We start from the raw sequence: 23,605 nt of genomic DNA, 5'->3' as shown, positions 1-23,605 counted from the left end.
CCTTAAAACTGACCAAACTTCCTTAAAACCGGACAAACTTCCTTAAAACCAGCCTAACTGGCCTAACTTCCTTAAAACCGGACAAACTTCCTTAAGTAATTTGGAACCTCCCTGGTCCCTAAACGTCCTCGTTTTGAAATGTCATAAAACTACTTCCATACTTCCATTAATTTGTATGGGTTACCTTCAGACAAATCCTGTGACACTTGTGGGGGGTCACAGAACAAAACGGAGTACATCATTGTGTTCGTAAGATTGTCATCCTTCCATTGTTAGTAGGCTAACCTCTTCAGACACTACAGACATTTTCGGAAGAATATCGATTTTCGGGATGTGTCCTGGTCTGACAAACAGCGCTGTAGCTTAGCCACAGATGCGGAAAGCCCACATAGACGGACGTGGTGGATTGAGATGCAGCCCATGAAAAAAACGGACAGATTTAGAGGGGATTCTTTTATCATGTTGATTGCCGCACAAGTGTAAAAGTCAATGTAAAAAGACAAATCTTTCCTATTAGGCCCATAGAGACCCTATTAAATAAAAAATGATTCTATATGTAATTCTGTGATTAGGCCCATGAAAATGACAAAGTGCGTTCACACACACTGTAGGAGGTCCCCGTACCAGGAAGACATTTGATCTACTTTCACCCCTGCTTAACAGCAGTGCGAGAGAGAAAGAAAGTAAGAGGGAGAGCTCTGCTCAGTGTCTCAGAAAGAGGAGTCACAGCTTTATGGCTGGGTACAGGTCAGGGAGGAGAGAGGGAAGGAGGGGGCAGACTGGGAGGGATGGCTCCTGGTCTCAATGGCGATATGGATCTGAGTGCTGTTAGCTGTCGACTGCAGAGCGACGCCTGCACTCAGATCAGCCCAGAACAGACCCAGTGAGAGTGGAAACAAGCCCCTCTCTACACCACTGTGGCTGTGTCATGTCTCACAGTCGCATGACTAGCAAAGAACCACCAGGGAAGTCGAGCCAAAAGCACATGACTGTACTGTATACAGCGACACCCCTGGAGTCATTAAGACATGTCAACTTCTATCTCCACACAGTGCCTCCAAAATAAGAAGAAATAGTTCTGCATCCCAGAATCCAAGCATTCTTCCAATGATGTCCACAGCTTCCCCAAGCCCCTACGACCAGCTGAGGCAGCAGGGCAGCCCAAAATGATGGATCAAAGTGGAGAGTATGCTGGATAGCAGGCTGGAGCTGGAGGGCCATTTCCTACCTCTTAATAGAGTGGATTACTTAAGGCCCGCCATGCACCCGTCAATCACACACCAAAGGGGGGCCGCAGCGCAGTGCAGCACAGTGCTCTGAGCCAAAGGAGGCCAGGCCCGGATATCTCTCCACACCGTGAGATCAAAGGAACCCTGTCGCCACCTCACTCCCTTTCCCTTCACTTCACACCCATCGCTCAGGGTGTGTGTGGTGTGCCTTGAACTGCGGTGGCCCAGGAGGTCCCCCAGTCAGGTTCAAGCCCTCCGTTGGCCCCCACTCTTCCCTCTCCCTGCCCTGGGCCACCAAACCCCTGCCTCCCCTCACTCCCAAGTGGCTGTAATTACATGACATGTCCCATGTCCTTTTAATTTGCCAACAAAGGGCAGGCAAGCAGGCGAGGCTTAGGACCAGGGCCCTTAGAACTGCTTATTAAGCTGCTCTGCTGCATTGTCAGATTCAAATTGTCCATTTCACCTACACCTCCCATTAAGGCTGTAGGAAGCAGGCTCACGCTGGGAGAGAGCAGACTCTTTTATTGGGGGTTCTTTACCTCGACACTGACAGAGGGAGAAGGAGAGAGAAAAAAATATCACAACCAAAAATGGCAGCTTGGCCCAATGTGTTGTTTGGTTTGCATTGGGCAAGCGTTTTTATGTGGCGGTGCTGTGTCTGCTGACTGCGAAGGTGGATTTATACACACTCAGATCATTAGCAGGGTGTCGCTCCCATTAGGCGGTGGAAACCGTCACTGGCAACAATAAACAAATCTGCCAGGCTGGCCGCATGCTCAGACTGCCAGGCGCTCCACTCCCAGTCCCAGTCCCAGTATCAACCCAGTGCACCCGGGCTGTCACCAACGGCCCTAACCCATGCACGCCTAAGCGCTGCCTCAGACATTCCCCGCCCCATTCACATACATAAACATGTGCAGTCAAATACACATACACAACCAAATACTCCACTCCTCTTTAGTGCAAGAAGGAAAATATTGATGTGATTTTGACCAGTGCATGAACGATTGAATCTGGCGAGACAGAATTGCAAAAATGGCTAATTTCATTCCAATGCTGTTCACTCACAACATTATGTACTAGTCTGGGAAACTGGGGGCACTAGTCTGGAAAACTTGGAAATCTTCCACATTCGACATGAAACACAACTTCATCTATAAAAGTGGAACTATTCACACATTAGGGTCTGTCAAGAGGCAGGAAACAATTTGCAGCGGGCTTCAACATTTCTTCTTTCTAAAATAACTACTTTCATCATTTTTATGGCATTTAAGCATATTTTCTAATCAGGTGAAAATAGGATTGTAACTGAAGTTTATCACTATTTAATTGAAAAAATGACTGTTGGACGGAGAGGAAATGACAGGTTGTCAGTAATATAGACAATATCCTCCAGTAATAACGCACCAAACAGCGTGGTTTTAACACAGTTAAGGAATTCCTATTTGTATGCGCTCACCTTTCTGAATGTCCTTCATTTCAAGGTGTAGACTTGAGATGAGGATGCCGACTGCTTGGGAACGTTTCCCATCCAGCAGCTTGATAATCTGCAGAAAAGACATAAACATCATATTTTAATCACAGTGATTACATTGAAGAGTGAGAATTCCATTGGATTACACATCCTCTATTTGATCACCATTACCATGTGACTGAAGTGGCACAGTTTATACAGTTGATAAGATGCAGAACAGCAGTTATTCTTAAATTCAACTAATAAGATTTATTTTACTAGAATACTAGCATATGATATAATATGATATATTCAGATGAAACAGGGACACAGGTTAACATCATCCACAGTCTTTTTCCCAGAGAGGCCAGAAGAAAGTATCAGTTAGTCACTTCCCAGAGCAAGAACACTTGAAGATAGATTGACTCTGGGAGGGGAGAGAAGGAGTGCTCTAGAGAGGAGCCATTCTAACATCTCTGTGGAGCGTCTGGATTGACCCTTAAGCCACACTAATCTACACAGTGTCATAATCCTTCACGGTCCATGATAACAGGCTGAGAGACAGTGAGGATAGAAACCCACACGCCACAGACAGCAGGATTTATCGAATGACATCACTAACAATACAGAGCACAGAGTATAGAGAAAAAGTCCCTCGTTAAAAGTGCATGATATAGTCGGAAACATAAAGCCACAGGAAAGTAAAAAAGTAAACCATAAAAGGACATCTTTTCAGTCTGGAAGAGCATTTTTATTTTTTATAACAAACTATAAACTATAAATTCACAGGATTTGTATTTGTGCCTACACATGGTCACAATTACTTATTACTGAATTACCCATTAAGCTAGAAACAGTTTTGGCAAGGTAAAGCCCAGCTCTAAAACTTAATGTCTCAGCCTTCTTCATTAGGAAGCACTGGCCGTTATTACTGCATCAGCTACTGGGCCATCCAGTGGGAACCAAGGAGCAGAAGCCTTAGAAGTGAGTATTGCATTACAGAAGGTAAGATGCATACTGCTTCCACGTCATTACTATTATCACTGAGGATCTCCCTGTATGGGGACATGAGAGGGGAAGCTGGCAGAGTGAGAGGCCTTCCCAACACCTTTAATGAACTGCACTGTTCGGCCCACACTAAAACCTTCCCAGGAACCCTGGCCACTCGCTGTGGCCCCAGAAGCACCAATTAGCCTGACTAGTTCACTTACTGAGAAATTACAACTGATCTGGAGGAACAAGCCTGGATGCTTACTCTCAAGCACATAAGGAAGGAACGTTCTGATGCTGATGCTGAGAGCTCTGTTAGAAACCCATGATGAATATAACAGCTACATCCAGTGGACACTGGGAGAACTACCCACCAGTCCAAGTCAAGGTGAAGTCCTTCCAGCAGACCAAAAAAACACTTGAAATATAGAGGAGACATTGGTTTGACACTGAAAGGAAGATTAAAATAACAAAAGGAAGAGGGAGTGCTTTGAGCAGTAGCAGGTGGCTGGTGTTGGGGAGAGGGCACCAGGTTCATCAGAGAGCTGATAGTTTACACAGCCATGGCTGAGGCGGCAGGCAGCTATACAGGTGGCTGGTGTTGGGGAGAGGGCACCAGGTTCATCAGAGAGCTGATAGTTTACACAGCCATGGCTGAGGCGGCAGGCAGCTATACAGGTGGCTGGTGTTGGGGAGAGGGCACCAGGTTCATCAGAGAGCTGATAGTTTACACAGCCATGGCTGAGGCGGCAGGCAGCTATACAGGTGGCTGGTGTTGGGGAGAGGGCACCAGGTTCATCAGAGAGCTGATAGTTTACACAGCCATGGCTGAGGCGGCAGGCAGCTATACAGGTGGCTGGTGTTGGGGAGAGGGCACCAGGTTCATCAGAGAGCTGATAGTTTACACAGCCATGGCTGAGGCGGCAGGCAGCTATACAGGTGACTAGGAGCCAACCCTGTCAGAGTTCACCCACCCTGGAGATACGTTACAATAATAAATGGATCAAGAGAACACATCAATAACACCCTCCACTGAATGATCAACATTCCCACACAACGTTCTGCAAATCTTACAACCACTCTCCCACTCAACACTCAAAATACGCCTTTAATAAACCCCAGTGTGAACGATTATGTCATCCCTAAAGACGTTAGGTCTGAACAAATTAAAGCCACTATTTGTTTTACAGAGATCCATGGGTGGTGGGAATTGCTGTGCAATGTTTACACAGGCTGTATTACTGGTGTAAACGCAGGGCAGGGGGGCAGTGGGTGGGAGTGGGGGGCTGTCAGGGTTTCCTCATCTCCTTAACGCAGCACAGCACCCGGATCCTGTAGCTCATTATCCTCACACCCAATATGCAGCGCCACGCGCATCCTCTCCTTTCCACTTCAAATGCCCCTACAGGTGTCATCTCATCTCCTCCAGCCCCACATGGCTACAATTACCCCCAGTCTGGTCTGGTGTGGACTGTGGAGGCTGACAGAGAGCTCATTCCCCTGCATGTCATCTCTGCTGCTTTGATATGATAATCAGTGGCGGGAAAGAAAAAGGCCTCCAGAGAAAACAGCAGCTTTCAGTTGTATTGAACACATGATACAGATTAGCACTCCCATGTACAGACTCACCCCTCTACCATTCCCTTACCGCCCCAACTTCCACTTAGGGTCCTGTATGTAGAGTTGTGCATTAGGAGGGATGGGAGAAAAATGGCTAATCTCCATAATGCACATACACACTCCATTCATTCCCCCCCATCACACCCCCGACTAGGGCCACAGGTGTTATCTGATCTGGCAATACTTTCTAAATAAGTTACAAGTGCGTCAGGCATGTATAGGTGTTCTGTCATCACACACACCACTGTGTGCCCTACGGCGAACATGCTTACTACAGTGAAAACCATCATGTGTGCAGAGTGTAGCTGCTCTTCATAAAGTTGATGGAGACGACTACAGGGCAGAGATTGAATTACTTGTCTCTGTGTCGTGTAGAGCCGTATCGGTGTGGTGGTGAGGCCAGGACAGGACTATTGGCTTGTCAAATCTCCTCGGGGGAAGATATTGCAGAGTAAGGCAAGACAGCGCTCTTGATTGACCCCATGTCTCCACAGGCCCTGTCTGGCTCTGTCTGTTAGCTAGCTGGATGACAGTCTGCTCCCCCCACCACCTCTATCCAGCTCCCCTCATTCCAGACCACCTCTCCTTCTCCCTTCCCTTCCCTCCCCCCTCTCCATCCTCATCTCCTCCGCCTTTCCACTCTCCTCTCTTCCCCATTCTCCATCCCCCTCTCCCCCCTCCTTTGTCTAGTCAGAGCCAGTACTTCTGGGAACCTATCAACAGACGATGATTCAGAGAGTTTGAACGTTGGAAGATAAACTTTTAGGGATAAAAGATGAAGCAGTAAACAAGTTACTTTTGTTTAGCTGACCCTTCTAAATGTGTTCGAGTGCCAAGGGGCTGTAGCCAACCCTTTCCACAGTTGTGGTAGTGTCTCCAAGTAATCATAGCTGAACACAGGCTGCTGTCTCTGGCCTGAGTATAGTACGGCCCCTAGTACAGCTCACTGCTCATGGATATCTATACCACATACTGTATCTACTATCTCAAATAAGAAAAGTATTCCCATTTCTAATGGGTTATGTGCATTTGTGCCCACACAGCTCAGGCCAATGCTCAGGCCCCATGTTGTTGTCAAGTCCAATGCTGCAACTCTGCACTCCTGCAGCCGTGTGTGTCAGCATTCCCACTAACCCCATGGCACTGAATGTGGCGTCCAAGCAGTTAAAAATCGTCCACTAGCCCAGACTGTCCCCTTCCCAATCCATACACATTGTCATCAATCTGTCAAGGCTCCAGTCCACTGTAGAGGCCTCAGTGTGGGTGTATCCATCCAGTCTGGTCACTCTGAACCCACAAAAATTTGATCCAACTCAGATAGCCACAGAGAGACTCCAGGGTGGCTTAAGTTAGCGATTAAGGCGTTGGGCCAGTAAACTAAAGGTCGCTGGTTCAAATCCACGAGCCGACTAGGTGAAACATCTGGCATTGTGCCTTTGAGCAAGGCACTTCACAGCTATCAATTCTAGGAAGAGAACATTATCGTAATGTTCCCCTAATGTTTGAGTGTCCTGTTTTCCGATTGTTAGGGGAACATTCGATCTATGATAGCAAAAACCTTCTGAAAACCTTTCTAGCATGTTTTGGCGTATGTTTGGTGGAACGTTGGTGGAATATTCTCCTAACCCTCAGAAAACTGGACACATGAATGTTCTTGCAATGTTCCCATGAAATGTGTCTAGAACACTAATATATTACATTCTGAGAACATGGCAACCATGTTCTGTGTACAGTACCAGTCAAAAGTTTGGACACACCTACTCATTCAAGGGTTTTTCTATATTTTTACTATTTTCTACATTGTAGAATAATAGTGAAGACATCAAAACTATGAAATAACACATATGAAATCATGTAGTAACCAAAAAAGTGTTAAACAAATCAAAATATATTTTAGATTCTTCAAAGTAGCCACCGTTTGCCTTGATGACAGCTTTGCACACACTTGGCATTCTCTCAACCAGATTCATGAGGAATTTTCCAACAGTCTTGAAGGGGTTCCCAGATATGCTGAGCACTTGTTGGCTTCTTTTCCTTGACTTTGCGGTCCAACTCATCCCAAACCATCTCAATTGGGTTGAGGTCGGGTGATTGCGGAGGTCAGGTCATCTGATGCAGCACCATCACTCTCCTTCTTAGTCAAATAACCCTTACACAGCCTGGAGGTGTGTTTTGGGTCATTGTCCTGTTGAAAAACAAATGATAGTCCCACTAAGCGCAAACCAGATCGCATGGCATATCGATGCAGAATGTTGTGGTAGCCATGATGGTTAAGTGTGCCTTGAATTCTAAATAAATCATGGACAGTGTCACCAGCAAAGCACCCCACACCACCACACCTCCTCCTCCATGCTTCACGGTGGGAACCACACATGCTGAGATCATCCGTTCACCTACTCTGCATCTCACAAAGACATGCGGTTGGAAACAAAAATCTCAAATTTGGACTCATCAGACCAAAGGGCAGATTTCCACCGGTCTAATGTCCATTGCTCGTGTTTCTTGCCCCAAGCAAGTCTCTTCTTATTATTGGTGTCTTTTAGTAGTGGTTTCTTTGCAGCATCTCGACCATGAAGGCCTGATTCACGCAGTCTCCTCTGAACAGTTGATGTTGAGATGTGTCTGTTACTTTTATTTGGGCTGCAATCTGAGGTGCAGTTAACTCTAATGAACATATCCTCTGCAGGTAACTCTGGGTCTTCCTTTCCTGTAGTGGTCCTCATGAGAGCCAGTTTCATCATAGAGCTTAATGGTTTTTGCAACTGCACTTGAAGAAACTTTAAAAGTTCTTGACATTTTCCGGATTGACTGACCTTCATGTCTTAAAGTAATGATGGACTGTCGTTTCTCTTAGCTTATTTTAGCTGTTCTTGCCATAATATGAACTTGGTCTTTTACCAAATAGGGCTATATTCTGTATACCATCCCTACCTTGTCACAACACAACTGATTGGCTCAAACGCATTAATAAGGAAAGAAATTCCATAAATTAACTTTTAACAAGGCACACCTGTTTATTGAAATGCATCCCAGGTGACTACCTCATGAAGCTGGTTGAGAGAACGCCAAGAGTGTGCAAAGCTGTCATCAAGGCAACTTTGAAGAATCTCAAATCTCAAATATATTTTGATTTGTTTAATACTTTTTTGGTTACTACATGATTCCATATGTGTTATTTCATAGTTTTGATGTCTTCACTATTATTCTACAATGTAGAAAATAGTAAAAATAAAGAAAAACCCTTGAATGAGTAGGTGTGTCCAAACTTTTGACTGGTAATGTATGTGTGGTGGGACATTAATGGAATATTCTCCTAACCCACAGAAAATTTGCCACATTAATGTTTTTGCCACATTGCATGAATTGTGTCTATAACATTAATATCTTAGTTCTGAGAACATGGTAACCACATTCTGGATAAGTTCTATTTGACATTAAGGGAAGGGTCTCTTGCAAACATTCCTTGCACATCACAGGAACATTCTCATGAAAACGTTAGTTAATGACCTAATGAGACCCTTAAGGGAATGCTCTCTAAAGTTGTGGGAACGTTTGTTGTTAGCTGGGTTGACTCTAACTGCTCCTGTAAATCATTCTGGATTGTAAATCAGTCCTGCCAACTGTCTTCTGTCTCATTGACCCTGCCTGCAGGACTGGCTGGCCCCTAAGTCAGCTTCCTAGCTCACATTGATATCTGACCAAGCTGCATTAGCACAGGAAAACATTAGTAATTGTGCATGTTCTATAATTTCTCTCAAACAATAACTATGACCAGGTTCAGTAGGAAAATAACTATCAAACTTAGTTGAAAGTACAATCCAAAGAACATTCCAAGCCATGGCATAGAACAGTTTAGTCTGCAGCTGATTGTGAAGTGTAAGCAGAAGGTCTTCGAAAGGTGGATTCTACTCAGCTCTGCTTCCATTCACAGAGCCAGAGAGAGGAGAAGAGAACTGAACTCACTGCCACCTGATAGCTTACTTTGACCTAGCCCAAGAGCTGGCTACACCAATCACCAGGAATTGGACAGTTGGGAGTAAGAGGAGAAAAGGGAGGGGAGCGGTTTACTCCTTGCACACTTTGTGTTCTTTCTAGATTAGACTCCATGTAAGGCTGGGATCCTTACTTGGGCTAATTCAGCAGAGCTCTTAAAGGAATGTTCCAGAGGTAAGTGGTCTAGGGTTGGAGAATACGGGATAATCTGCTGACACCATTGTACTCATTTAGCAGATGCTCTTACTGGAGTAACAGTAATAATGTCCTCAAAAATGTGTTTATGTCAATATTTTCTTTCTGACTACCTAATCTCAATCATTCCTAATATTGACGAGGAAACTCTAGTAAAGGAAATATGAATTTAAATGTGCCACTAACGCCCTCGTGTGGTAGCAATTAAACACCATTACAATGACAAAGCATTTTCTTTAGAGAAGACAGGTGTCTGAGAATTACAAAGTGCCATGCCAAATATAGTGTGTCATCGTTACTGATAACAGCTTTAGAGTTACAGCATATGGGTCCCTGCATGGAAAGTCCAATAGCACTCATCACTTTCCAAGCCCAAGATATTTAAGATGCTCCTCCTGAGAGAGGAAAAACAGTAGGAGCCAACACAATATAATAGCAGCAGCATGGGGGAGAGAAGAGAATGTATGAGTTAAACCAACCTTCTTAGTCTTGGCCTTCTTCTCATAGGTGTCTGAAAGGGGCTTCTTCTTTGGCTGCAGAGTGGCCTTGGAGAACAGGTCCTCAAACTCCTTGGTGTCTACGATGTCTGGCTCCTCCAGAGAACCCCACAGTGTATTATTACTGGAAACAAGAGACAAGCTTTTAGTCTGGGGCTGGGGGAGAGATACTCTTCTATATGCTGAGGAGCACCCCAATTCAACATAAAACCCTCTTTAGTGACAGTGTTACTGTGATGAAAGAAGAGTGTGTTACAGAGGTGACTTCTTGGGAAAAGTAGAATAGCTAGTGGACTGCTCAGTACAAATTGTCCTGTGACAGAGATAAACAGATATGAAGCAGTTTATTTGATGTTTACTCGGGCTGTCCAGTGTTTACTTCCATCTTTTGATTTATAGCAGACGTTTGCTGGAGTGAGAATTTGAAGAATGCATTTCCACTTTTTAATAAAGTGACATTTATGACTGAGGCTTCTGAAAATCATGTGAGTTAAGTGTCCCTGAGTTTGAGATGTGAGATTTCAGCACTAACGGAGCATTTCAAATAAACTACCAGGAAGATAGGAGGTATTCTGTTTCCTCTGTTGCTGGGTAACGCTGAAAGCAAACAGAGAGGGAGTCTGAAGATGTCTCTGTACAGGAGTCTTCCAGAGTTCAGCCCTGCTCTGCTACCATTACTTTCCATTCCTCTTTTAACTCACAGAAGACAACTACCCCTTGGGTCAGACAGTGCAGTGGCCTTAGACTCGGCATGATACGTGATCCAGCCTCCTAGTCTCTGATAATGCAGGGAGAGGAAGATGAAGTCAGCCATAACTCAGTCTGTTTATAGCCCAGGTCAGGCAGCTTCACAGGCAGCAGGTTTATTGAGACAGGTTCATCAGGACCCACCCACGTGAGCAGAGTTACTGTATGTACACTGAGTATACCAAACATTAGGAACACCTTCCTAATATTGAGATGCACCCCTCTTTTTGCCCTCAGAACAGCCTCAATTTTTGGGGGGCATGGACTACAAGGTGTCAAGTGTTCCACAGGGATGCTGGCACATGTTGACTCCAATGCTTCCCACAGTTGTGTCAAGTCGGCTGGATATCCTTTGGGTGGTGGACCATTCTTGATATACACCGGAAACTGTTGAGCATGAAAAACCTAGCAGCGTTGCAGTTCTTGACACAAACCGGTGTGCCTGGCACCTACAACCGTACTCTGTTCAAAGGCACTTACATATTTTGTCTTGCCCATTCACCCTCGATTTAACAAGTGACATGAATAAGGGATCATAGCTTTCACCTGGATTCACCTGGTCAGTATGTCATGGAAAGAGCAGGTGTTCTTAATGTTTTGTATACTCAGTGTATAACAGGTCATGTTAACTTTCAAAGTAGAGCTGATCTACTGATACTACTGTGTAATGTTGCATGATTTAGCAACTTTCTATAAAGGATCCCTTTGTAAAATGTAATAGGCCTACTGTTTGACACTTTTTACACTGCTTCTGTAGATGTAGGTTAAAGCACTGTATCCATACTGTATATACAGTAGATATGCCTTAAATGTGTTTGGGTTCTCTCTACTGTCCAGTCATGAGGTCAGGGTTTGGCAGGCCCGGGCTGTTCCTCCAGATAGGAGACATTTTACAACTGTGGAGACAAAGTGAACTCAACAAACATTCTAAAAAGTTGGCAAGCTAGTCATGGCTGAAATACCACAGCAATCAACCACATAGCCAGAGACTCAATTAGGGTGAAGTGAGTCCAATTGGGTCCTATTTGCTATTGGCTTCCCACAGCGGTGGTGAAAGTATCTGTCTGGGACAGCCCAGAAAAGGCTTTAACCAAGAACATAATGTTACTCCTGAAAATCCACCCTTTCATTTCATACTGCCTTCACAGGGACCAACTCAAATAACTCCATGCAATGGGCTCTGACTGACTCCAGCATGCTGCAGTGGAGAAAACAATGTCAGAAAATGTTGGGAAAGTAAATCTACATAAACTCCACAAAGCCTTCCACGGTAGACAACATTTATAAACGACCGGATCATGCCTGTATTGTCATTTATGCATTTCCCCTATATGTCATGTATGCAATCCCCTATAAGTCATGCATGCAATTTCCCTATATGTCATGTATTCAATCCCCTATATGTCATGTATTCAATCCCCTATATGTCATGTATACAATTCCCCTATATGACATGTATGCAATTCCCCTATATAGTGCATTCGGAAAGTATTCTGACCCCTTGACTTTTTCCACATTTTGTTACGTGACAGCCTTATTCTAAAATTAATTAAATTGTTTTTTCCCCTCATCAATCTACACATAATACCCCATAATGACAATGCAAAAACAGGTTTTTATAAATTGTAGCTAATTTATTTTAAAAAATAAAAAACTGAAATATCACATTTACATAAGTATTCAGACATTTTACTCAGTACTTTGTTGAAGCGCCTTTGGCAGTAGATTACAGAATGGAGTCTTCTCGGGTATGCCGTTACAAGCTTGGCACACGTGTATTTGGTGAGTTTTTCCCATTCTTCTCTGCAGATCCTCTCAAGCTCTGTCAGGTTGGATAAGGAGTGTTGCTGCACAGCTATTTTCATGTCTCTCCAGAGATGTTCGATCGGGTTCAAGTCTGGGCTCTGGCTGGGCCACTCAACAACATTCAGAGAATTGTCCCGAAGTCACTCCTGCATTGTCTTGGCTGTGTGCTTAGGGTCGTTGTCCTGTTGGAAGGTGAACCTTCACCCCAGTCTGAGGTCCTTAGGGCTCTGGAGCAGGTTTTCAAAAAGGATCGCTCTGGACTTATCTCCGTTCATCTTTGCCTCGATCCTGCCTAGTCTCCCAGTCCCTGCCACGGAGAACATCCCCACAGCATGATGGTGCCACCACCATGCTTCACCGTAGGGATTGTGCCTGGTTTCATCCAGACGTGACGCTTGGCAATCAGGCCAAAGTGTTCAATCTTGTTTTCATCAGACCAGAGAATCTTTCGCCTTTTGGCAAACTCCAAGCTGGTTGTATTGTGCCTTTAGTGGCTTCTGCCCTGACATGCACTGTCAACTGTAGGACCTTATATTGACAGGTGGGTGCCTTTCCAAATCATGTCCAATCAATTGAATTTACCACAGGTGGACTCCAATCAAGTTGTAGAAACATCTCAAGGATGATCAATGGAAACAGGATGCACCTGAGCTCAATTTTGAGTCTCATAGCAAAGGGTCTGAATACATATGTAAATAAGTTATTTCTGTTTTTTATTTGTAATAAATTTGCACACATTTCTAAAAACCTGTTTTCGCTTTGTCATCATGGGGCATTGTGTGTAGATTGCTGAGTTATTTATTTCATCCATTTTAGAATAAGGTTATAACCTAACAAAATGTGGAAAAAGTTAAGGGATCTGAATAATTTCCAAAGGCATTGTATATCATGTATGCCATTCCCCTATATGTCATGTATGCATTTCCCCTATATGCATGTAGAAGATGTACCCCCCCCCCCCCCCCCCCCGCACGAAGGTTCCAATAATCCCCTGCTAAATTTGCTGAAAGAAATCCTAGGGGAAACACTAGTGTTAACTATTCCTTCCTATTACAGGTTCCTCATAAAGCCTGCTCTGTGTACACAGTCAAATTGTGTATATCTTCACATTTGTTCGTTGACCTGGCCTTATTTCAAAGTGTACTGTATTTCCCCTCATAATGTCCATTAGCCCAAAAACTTGTTACAGTTAAGAGTCCTGTTTAATTCTGTTCTCCTGTAAACTTTTTAGCAGACATGAAACCGCTGTGGCCCACTCAACCCTCCACCATTAGCCAGGACCAGAGAGTGTGAACCACAAGTCAACTTCCTCTACTAATCCAGCCATAGAAATACAAGGCCATAAAGCTGGGAGCCTGGTATCCAGCAGTACAAACCACAGCCACTGGAAATTAGCTGAATAATCCACTACATCTCACTGGGGCACCTGTCCTCATCCAGAGTGTCTCTGTACTGGATGGCAGTGACACACTGGGGAGACAGGGATGATAATAAAGCTTGTGAATGGGCTATAGAAGTAGTACATACTTATTGTCTTGGATCTGTATCCTCGTCCAGTATAGAGGCTTCATGGGAGTAGCAGGTTCCAACGCAGGTTTCCTTGGGGCCTTCTCTGCTGCCTGGCCGAACCCAAACCCAAATAATCCACCCCCAGGAGGAGGGGGTGGGCCACACCCAGGTGGAGGGGGAGGAAGGGGAGGGCCAGCTCCAGGTAACCCCGGAGGAGGGGGAGGGGAAAGGTGGGGGACCAAAACCTGGAGAGGGGTGGAGGCGGTGGCCCCATGTTGCCAGGTAACGGGGGAGGGGGAGGTGGAGGTGGAGGAGGAGGAGGTGGAGGCGGTCCTGATTGGCCAGGGAGGGGAGGAGGGGGCGGGGGAGCTGGGCCGGGGAGTCCTGATGCTCCTCCATGCAGACTCAGGTTGAGTTTCTTAGGCACGTTCTGGCTGGGGCTGAGACCGGACCGGCTGGCCTCACCCTCGGGGGTCCTGAGGAAGGTCTCCCTGTCTGTCTGGATGCAGACATTCCGAAAAGTTTTGGGAGGCAGGTCGTCCTCGGTGGACACGCAGGCCTCACGGAGCTCGCCCCTCTCGTGGCCCAGGCTGAAGGCCTGTTGACGGTCTGTCTGCATCATGCAGATGACTCCCTCCAGATGGGACATGGCGACAGCATGCTCCCCTCGCACCTGGAAGATCTGGAGCTCAAAGTCTGCCTGTGTGGAGCAGGAGCACAGAGATAAGTCAGAAACATCCCACTCAGCCATATGAAACAGAATCACATACTGTGGGGCTCCAAAAAGACCCCTGGGTGACTCAAAATGTTCATCATGACCTTCATGAGATGAAATGTAGTAATTTCTAACATAATGCCCATTTATTTTCATTCCAATATTTCATTGCCAACCAAAAAGTACAATGACTGACAACATAATGAAGAGCTAATAAGCTGGATGTTGATTGACGTTTCAAACATCAACACAATCCAGACAAACTTGAGGAAAAGTGAAAAGGAAAATATTTTGGTATGTATCTGACACATGTTCCTTGTTAGCATGTGGTCAGCTAGGAAAATGTGTTAGGCACGTTTCTATCCTTTCTCATGGTTTAACTACATATTTAGGAGTGTCAATATCATGGCCTAATGCAAGGGATCAGGGACAAATGACAGGGTAACACACAGAGGAAGACAGAGTAACCTATATCTGCTGAATCGGCACTGCTGTAATAATAGTCATTTTAAGACACACTTTCCAGTCACTTTGCTCCAATAAACTTGATCTTCAAAAGAATAGTTCCATAAATAAAGTCAACAGTTTGCTCTATCATCTGGCATGTTTTGACATGCATACTTATTAATCTCAGGCTGTTCTTGGAAGACAGAGAAAACATAACCAACACATTTGACTACTCCACTGAGACCTGTGAGAAACTATTTGAAATACTGTTTTCAGTTGCACCACCTTGGCACTGGTGGCTCAGTTGAACAAACAATGTGTTATAGTGCTTCAGTGGAATCGACTAAATTCATAGGGTGAACTCAAAACTAGATCTTACAAGAAATAATGGAGACATTTCCAGTTGGAGAGAGACAGTTCAGTAAATTAGATATGTGTGCATCCAGCATCCAGGTTGTAAATGGTGATCTTATTTCATATGAGGACATCACAGCTTCCAGAATCAATGCTGACCGCATATCAAATGTGAATGTGGTCTGTCCTACTGGAGGTGAGCACTATCATTCAAACAGAGTCAAACACATTTGATCATTTCTATGCTGACAAAACCTTGGGACTGACAACAGTGTTATGCCACAGAGGTGTGTCAATTACTGAGATGCTTTAGTTGAAATGACCATTTGAAGGAGTCAAAAGATGACACCAGACCCACTTTGACATACTGTTTTGAATAAGCCCAACAGGTGAGGCCTTTAACATTTAGATAGACACTAAAGGCTGTAAGTGTTCTATAGTGATGAGGAGAAGTGTTAACTACACTATGGGACAAGCTCAGACATCAAGCGTGGAAAATCCAGTCACTAAAGACACAGGTTGGCTTTGCTTCTGTGGTTGATTGGTGACATCTAGTGTCTCTGAAGAAAACTGCAGTTTCCTGGGTTCACTAACTATAAGTTACTTTGTTATTACATTCCAGGAGGACATGGTGAGGTGACTACATTTGCAGACCTCTCTTTCTCTCTTGATTGAAACAAACCCCAGCGCTGAAACCAGTAGGAACTATATGTAGTGAACTGCTTCGAACAAGGAGATTAACTTACATGTACTTTCTCCACCTCCTCTTTGCATTCTCTCTTCAGCTGTAAGAGGGCAGCCTGGTGCTCTGTGAGGGGAAAGAGCACATACACTTACTGTAGTACACCATAATGTAATAAATATTTATACATAAATACAATTACACAGCATAAGACCATCTCAAATGTCATATTAGTTCGAAGGGTTATTTTAATGTCTGCCAGAGATGACACTTTCAAAAGCCATCAGATGTACTGGCCATTCATGAGATCATTTACTCTGTGATCATGCATTAACTAGTAAAATAGTGACATGCACACAAGATTAACCTAGCATTGCAGGGGTAACTAATATGGCAGTAAAACATCATCTTCTCCTCTTGATGTTGAGAGACAAAAGAGACATGCCTTTGTCTCGACGGACCACTTGAAGAACAATAAAGGACATGAATCTACTTTTTAAGACAACAGTAACATCTGACAACAGTTACTGTAGGGTGGATCAGTTACAGCTATGCCAGTAAAAGCGCCTATTTAGGAAACTAAACCAACCTGTTTTTAATGTCCTTGCTGGTACCGTGAAAGATATTGAATTTTCAAAGACTGCTTTATTTATGTTGCCTCGTTATCCCACAGTAAACTACAGTAATATATAGTTTATAAGGTCAACATACACTGAGAGTGAAAACATTAAGAACACCTTCCTAATATTGAGTTGCAACCCTCCTTTTGCCCTCAGAACAGCCTCAGTTCGTCGGGGCATGGACCTTACAAGATGTTGAAAGTGTTCCACAGGGATGCTGGCCCATGTTGACCCGAGTGCTTCCCACAGTTGTCTCAAGTTGGCTGAATGTCCTTTGGGTGGTGGACCATTCTTGATACACACGGGAAACTGTTGAGTGTGAAAAACCCTGCAGAGTTGCAGTTCTTGACACAAACCGGTACACCTGGCACCTACTACCATAACCCGTTCAAAGGCACTTCAATTTATAATATTTTAATGTTTTGTACACTCAGTGTATATGAGAATAAGAATGTCTTCGACAACCACATCAAAATAGTTTTTTTTTCATCTAATTGTGCAGTGAACTATATAAAGAGGTTTTGGCAGTATGAACAAGTTAGCACACTCAGCAGTAAAGATATTTGCGCTAAGCAATCTGTTGTAGAGGGGATATCACAGTATGCTTTTTTGGTGTTTTAAAGTATGTATGTGTAGTCATGGTTTTAGAATAAGAAATATATATTTTATACTGAAAAATATATAAAAATGCAACATGTAAAGTGTTGGTCCCATGTTTCATGAGCTGAAATAAAAGATTCCAGAAATGTTCCATACTCACAAAAATATAATTTTGTTAAAACAAATTACACAAATTTGTTTACATCCCTGTTAGTGAGCATGTCTCCTTGCCAAGATAATCCATTCACCTGACAGGTGTGGCATATCAATAAGCTGATTAAACAACATGATCATTACACAGGTGCACCTTCTGCTGGGGACAATAAAGGGCCACTCTAAAATGTGCAGTTTTGTCACACAACACAATGCCACAGATGTCTGAAGTTTTGAGGGATTGTGCAAAATTGGAATACTAACTGCAGGAATGTCCACCAGAGCTGTTGCCAGAGAATGTAATGTTAATTTCTCTACCAACGTCGCTTTAGAGAATTTGGCAGTACGTCCAACCGGCCTCACAAGCGCAGACCATGTGTAACAACACCAGCCCAGGACCTCCACATCTGGCTTCTTCGCCTGCACGATCGTCTGAGACCAGCCACCCGGAGAGTTGATGAAACTGTGGGCTTGCACAAACGAAGAGTTTCTGCACAAACTGTCAGAAAGCATCTCAGGGACGCTCATCTGCGTGCTTGTCGTCCTCACCATGGCTTCGTAACTGACTTCAGTGGGCAAATGCTCGCCTTCGATGGCCACTGGCAAGCTGGAAAAGTGTGCTCTTCATGGATGAATCCTGGTTTCAACTGTACCGGGTAGACGGCACACAGTGTGCATGGCTTTGTGTTGGCGAGCAGTTTACTGATGTCAATGTTGTGAACAGTGCCCCGTGGTGGAGGTGGGGTTATGGTATGGGCAGCCATTAGCTACAGACAATGAACACAATTGCATTTTATCGATGGCAATTTGAATGCACAGAGATATCGTGACGAGATCCTGAGGCCCATTGTTGTGCCATTCATCTGCTGCCATTCCCTCATGTTTCAGCCTCATAATGCATGGCCCAATGTCGCAAAGATCTGTACAGAATTCCTGGAAGCTGAAAATGTCCCAGTTCTTCCATGGCCTGCATACTCACTAGACATGTCATCCATTGAGCATGTTTGGGATGTTCTCAACTCTATGAGAAGGAAATGTCTCGTGCTGCATGAGGAAAATGGTGGACACACTAGATACTGACTGGTTTTCTGATCCACGCCCCTACTTAGAAAAAATAAAGATATCTGTATTCCCAGTCATGTGAAATCCATAAATTGGGGCTTAATGCATTTATTTCAAATGACCGATTTCCTTATATGAACTGTAACTGAGTAAAATCTTTGAATTTGTTTAATGTTGCATTTATATTTTTTGTTCAGTATATAATCAGAAACATGTAACGTGTATCTGAGACTTTTATTATGGCATTGCAATATATATTTTATGTTGGGACTTCTGGAAAAATACCCTTCCCAGACTCACCTGCACGTGAAGAGGAATTCACATGAGAGATGATGTGTGACAGATAAGTGAAGATGTTACCTGTTGAGCCCCTAAAGTTTGTGTTACTGCTACTTGGAATGATTAAACTATAGAAAATAACTTGATGGTAACCAGACCCATCATCGGGCCCATCGTGGTAAACAATAGACAATGCTGTTTCAAGGCTAAAATTCTGAGAGAGTGAAAGCACGAGAGGTAATGGTAATGGTGTGTGTGTGGGTGCGTGCCTACAGCATGGGTGCGTGTCTATAGTATATGGATGTGCACACACACACACGTAAACATGTTTTCCTCAACCTTCCAAACTCCATGAGATGGCCTGATATAGCTGCCACATACTTGCTCTACTCCAGTACAGCAGGTTTTCTGCAACCAACACATTAAGATAAATGAATTTCTCGCTGTAATGTTATTATATCAGCCTATTTGGAGTCCTCTGTGCCTTTACCCTATTTGTGTGAGTATTCTTCTTCAAAGAGAGACAGGCTGAGAGAATGGCAGGCTGCCCACCCCCAGCCTATCCCCAAACTACCTCCCAAAGATCCACTATACTGTGTGATTCTACCAGACGTCTCAACAGACAGCAGCATAACTGTGGAGGGAAGGTTTCAGTGCGTTCCTGCTTTAAATGGATTTAAGGGTTATCTTACACCCTGTCACTGGGATTAGCTGGCTCTGTAGATACCAGCAGGGCTGCACTACATGTTTGTGTCACCTCACAGTTAGACTAAATAGACCGATTATGTAAGGAGAGCGCCTGCCCTGGATAAAACAGGGAGGAGCCACTCAGTTTACTTTTGTTAAGACTATCTTGTCTTGTGAGAATTAGTTAAGGCAGACAACAGCATACATGCATTTCTTAACAGGACATTGTATGATACTTTAGATGCAGTGTAGAGTAAGCTCCAGGATGGCGCAGGTCCTTACCTGCCTCGGTGTACCTGAGCCCCACCTTCTCCTCCTCATCCTTGGGCTTGGGCGGGGGCCAGATGGCCTGGAGCCGCCCGGGGGTCCGGTCCTCACTGTCTGTAGGGGAGGTGATCTCAGACTGGGAGGAAAGACAGCAGATCATTCCTCAATTAACACAGAACATACAGACTTACAGAACAGTTGGTGCCCAGGATAAGAGTATCTGCAATCTGACTGAAAAGTCAACATGCGATAAGACATGAGAACATCTCAAATCAAGATCATGACCAAAACTAATACCCTACTGTCCTGTCTGCCTTGCAGGTCACAACAAAACACAACATACACTTCAAATGGCTCTACATTCCTACATTTCAAAACCTTGATGATCTGAGAACAAACAAACAATAGGGTTCTATAAAATACAGAAGGAATAAACCTTTGAGTTAGACACAAACAGTACATACTTTAGACTCCGCTGGACATTTTTGCTCACTGCTGGGAGACTTGGAGGTTCTCTCAAAGATGGATTTCAGCAGCTCCTTCTCACTTTTATTTTTTTTCTTGACAGCCTCTAAATCCACAGGATCCGCTGTATCCCTTTTAGCAGGTTTGGAGCTGAAGAGACTCTTAAAAGTGTTTAATGTTGTGTCTGAGGCTTTCCTGTTGTCTGCTGGTGGGGTGGTGGGGATCAGCTCTGGACCCTGGTCTGTCGCCCCCTCCTCCCCCCTCTCAGGCTCCCTGTCTCTGAGCTCTAGCAGTGGGTCCGGCTTGTCCTCGGCCTTGGTCCCGTCAAGGTTGAGCAGCTGGTTGAGCTGCCCCAGGAGATGACCCTTGGTCTCAGACACATGTTTGGGCTCGGGACGTTTTTTGGGGGTGCGGCTACTGGAGGTGATCTGCTCAGGGAAGTTATTGGCTTTGTTGACGGTCTTCTTCAGGCTCAGAAGGGCCAGGTCAGCATCTCTCTGTTTGATCTCAGACACGGTCTCCCTCTCCTCCCCCACAGCCCCTTTCTTCAGAACCCGCAGTCCACTGAACAGGGCAGGCAGCTGGAAGGAGGGGGCATGGGAGGAGACTGTTCCACTGGAGGGGGAGGCGGAGGGTGAGTCTGTGTCAGGCCTCCTTTTGACAGGCATGTCGCCTTGGCCCCTGGGTGAGACAGAGACAGGAGTGGCACTTGGCTGGCTGTCAGTTGGGGACTCTCCAGGAACACGCGACACGGCCAGACCAGTCCTTAAAATACCTTTTCTTACTTCAGTGTCAGGCTGCTTCTCCAGGCTACGAGAAGATGTCTCTGCTGCTTCAGGTGGCTTTGACTCAGAGAGGGTGGAGGGGGAGTCCAGGCAGTGGACATGATCTTTATGCTCCTCAGTTCCAGTGTTTTCCCCCAAAATCTCCCTCCTCTGTCCAGAATCTTGGTCCTCTGGCTGTCCTGACTGCAAGGCAGTGTCATCTGCTGCATGCTCTGATTTCTGTGGTTCAGAGGTACGAGACAAGTTAAGAAGTGAAGCCACTGCAGAGTTGTCTCCAGCACACATGTCAGTAAGGCCCAATACTTCCTGGCTGGTGCTGACGCCTTTGGCTACTTTGTGGTGATGATGGCTGGACCCCTTGGTACCCATGGCTGCTGCATCCACACCCACCTCCACAGGCCTGGGATCAGTGTAGAGGTCGGTGCTGCAGCCGTCTCCAGGCACTTGTGTTTTGGAGACAGAGGAGAGCAGTCCAAGATCTGTCCCACTGTTAGATCTGCCCATAAACCTCGCAGAGTACAGAACAGAGGTGTCTTTGAGGGATCCCTCCACAAGACTATGTGGCTTAAACACAGGCAGCTTTAAGTCTGTCTCAATGGCACCTCTCACTGGGCCAACGGGTGGCAGCTGACCCTTGTTATCATCGAACACTGCCACTGCCCACTGGTCATTGTCAGGTGGGAAGAACATTCCAGGGGCGTCATGCTTGTCCGATTGGCTGAGGCTGCTGATCCCCTCCTCATCTTCCATCTCTGTGTCGCTACAGATCTCCACCATTGTAACCTGGACCAGACCTGGGTCGGCCGTGGAAACAGACACCTGGCCTGCGTTAGGAGAGGTCACAAAGCTACTGGACTCATTCTCCCATGATTCAATCCTGTCCTCAGTATAAAGGAAGGTGGCCTCTCTGTTATGAAGTACCACACTCATACCCCTCACATCACTGATAACATCCAGGGCACTTTGATCACTGACCCCTGTGAGATCGTTCTCTTCATCAGACAGGGTCCTGAAAGCCGTCAGCACCGCAGTCTCTCCCGCCAGCCTCTGAGGCTCAGTCTTGTCCCCACGTGTAAACATAGTGGATTTCTTATTGCGGAACAAATTGGATTGCTGCTTCCCCTGACCCTCAGAGTTATTACTTACACTGTCCATTTTCACAGAGCCCTTAACTGCACTGTAGCATGTACTTCGGGCAGTGAACTCTGGGTCGGCAGGTAGCCTAGCGTTAAGAGCGTTGGGCCAGTAACCAAAAGGTTGCTGGTTCGATTCCCTGAGCCGACTAGGTGAAAAATCTGTTGATTTGCCCCTTGCGCAAGGTATTTAAAGTCGCTCTGGATAAGAGTGTCTACTAAATTACTAAAATGTAGTCAGCCAGCCAGGTAGAAAGGCTACCCCAGTACAGTGTGTCCATTCAGAGTGTCACAAAAGGCTCATCTCTACACCTCCAGCTGTCTAACCTGCCAAACTGTGTCCACTTCTACTGGTTCCAATGAACAAAAGGCCTTTGTGAGGACAAATCCCCTAGCTCTTCTTACCCTCTCCAGGAGGGCTCCAGCTATAACCCCTGCTATCCTGTAATCCCGTTTGGCAACACAAAACCTTGCTGTGCTGTGAATAGACAACTTTCTTCAATCACAAACAGCCTCTACTCTGCATTTTCCAGAGTTCCAGAACTTCCAGTTTTGTAGAGCAGAATTCCAATGACGTGCCCGGTCAAGTCAAACTGTTCAGAGGCAGGAAGCATGTCCCGGAATAATCTCCCTGGGAATCAAGGAGAAACAAATTCTCAGTTTCTCAGGAAAACAACGGAACAAGTTATTTGAATTTGGCCCGGAAGGTTCCAATACTCCTCTCCTACTATATGTGTAGATACAGAGACCTGAGTCAGAGCTACTGTCCGAGTTGCCCTCCTGGCATGGTTCTTTCCCCTCTCTCCCTGTGTGTATATGTGTACAGAAGATCTCTGTGTTCCTGAGAAAAGCCTCCAGGTTGGAAAGGAATGCGGCACACTGGTCTATCCGGTCTGGCCCCGCCTCCCCCCGCCCTGCCTGGGAGGGAACTGTGGCAGCAGGCAGCACAGGTGTCCGGTTACTCCTTCTTACTTCCGCAAATGGCAGCCATGGGTAGCTGGAGCTCTCTGTTGATTAGCGCTGTGCTCTCTGAGTGCAGTGTAAAAGTGGGGCTGCTAGCTAGTTAGCTAGCTAATCTCCTGATGGTCAGGTGGAGCGCAGGGGAGATCCAGCCCCGTGTTACTCTGCTCTTTGCTCTCTGTACTATTACAGCATAGGGCTTAAGCTGTAGTGATTAGTCAGTCTGCTGCTGCTGCCCAGACCTGACCAGCCCTGACCAACACTGCAATCTTGTGCCGTCAGTAGCTCCGCTAATGTCAAGGGGCTAACGCTGCTACAGTTTGGTGAGAAGAAAATAGGTCTCAATTACCTCAT

At 45.3% G+C, this 23,605-nt stretch overlaps 1 protein-coding gene across 1 annotated transcript in view; it reads right to left on the bottom strand.

The window, feature by feature from the left end:
- LOC111968766 (formin-like) overlaps window positions 1-23,209 on the bottom strand; it is a 55,057-nt gene extending 31,848 nt beyond the window's left edge. The window contains 8 exon segments of the mRNA XM_023994625.2: window positions 2,692-2,779; window positions 9,963-10,104; window positions 14,061-14,264; window positions 14,266-14,298; window positions 14,300-14,742; window positions 16,305-16,366; window positions 19,924-20,044; window positions 20,373-23,209. Coding sequence (XP_023850393.2) covers window positions 2,692-2,779; window positions 9,963-10,104; window positions 14,061-14,264; window positions 14,266-14,298; window positions 14,300-14,742; window positions 16,305-16,366; window positions 19,924-20,044; window positions 20,373-22,313 — 3,034 coding nt within the window. The 5' untranslated portion in view covers window positions 22,314-23,209.
- Between the last annotated feature and the right edge of the window lie 396 nt (window positions 23,210-23,605).

This window comes from Salvelinus sp. IW2-2015, linkage group LG9, assembly GCF_002910315.2.
Source record: "Salvelinus sp. IW2-2015 linkage group LG9, ASM291031v2, whole genome shotgun sequence".
In the NCBI taxonomy this organism is placed as follows: Eukaryota; Metazoa; Chordata; class Actinopteri; order Salmoniformes; family Salmonidae; genus Salvelinus; species Salvelinus sp. IW2-2015.
The sequence above is the reverse complement of the archived record's forward strand: the minus strand, read 5'-3'. Positions and strand labels throughout refer to the sequence as shown.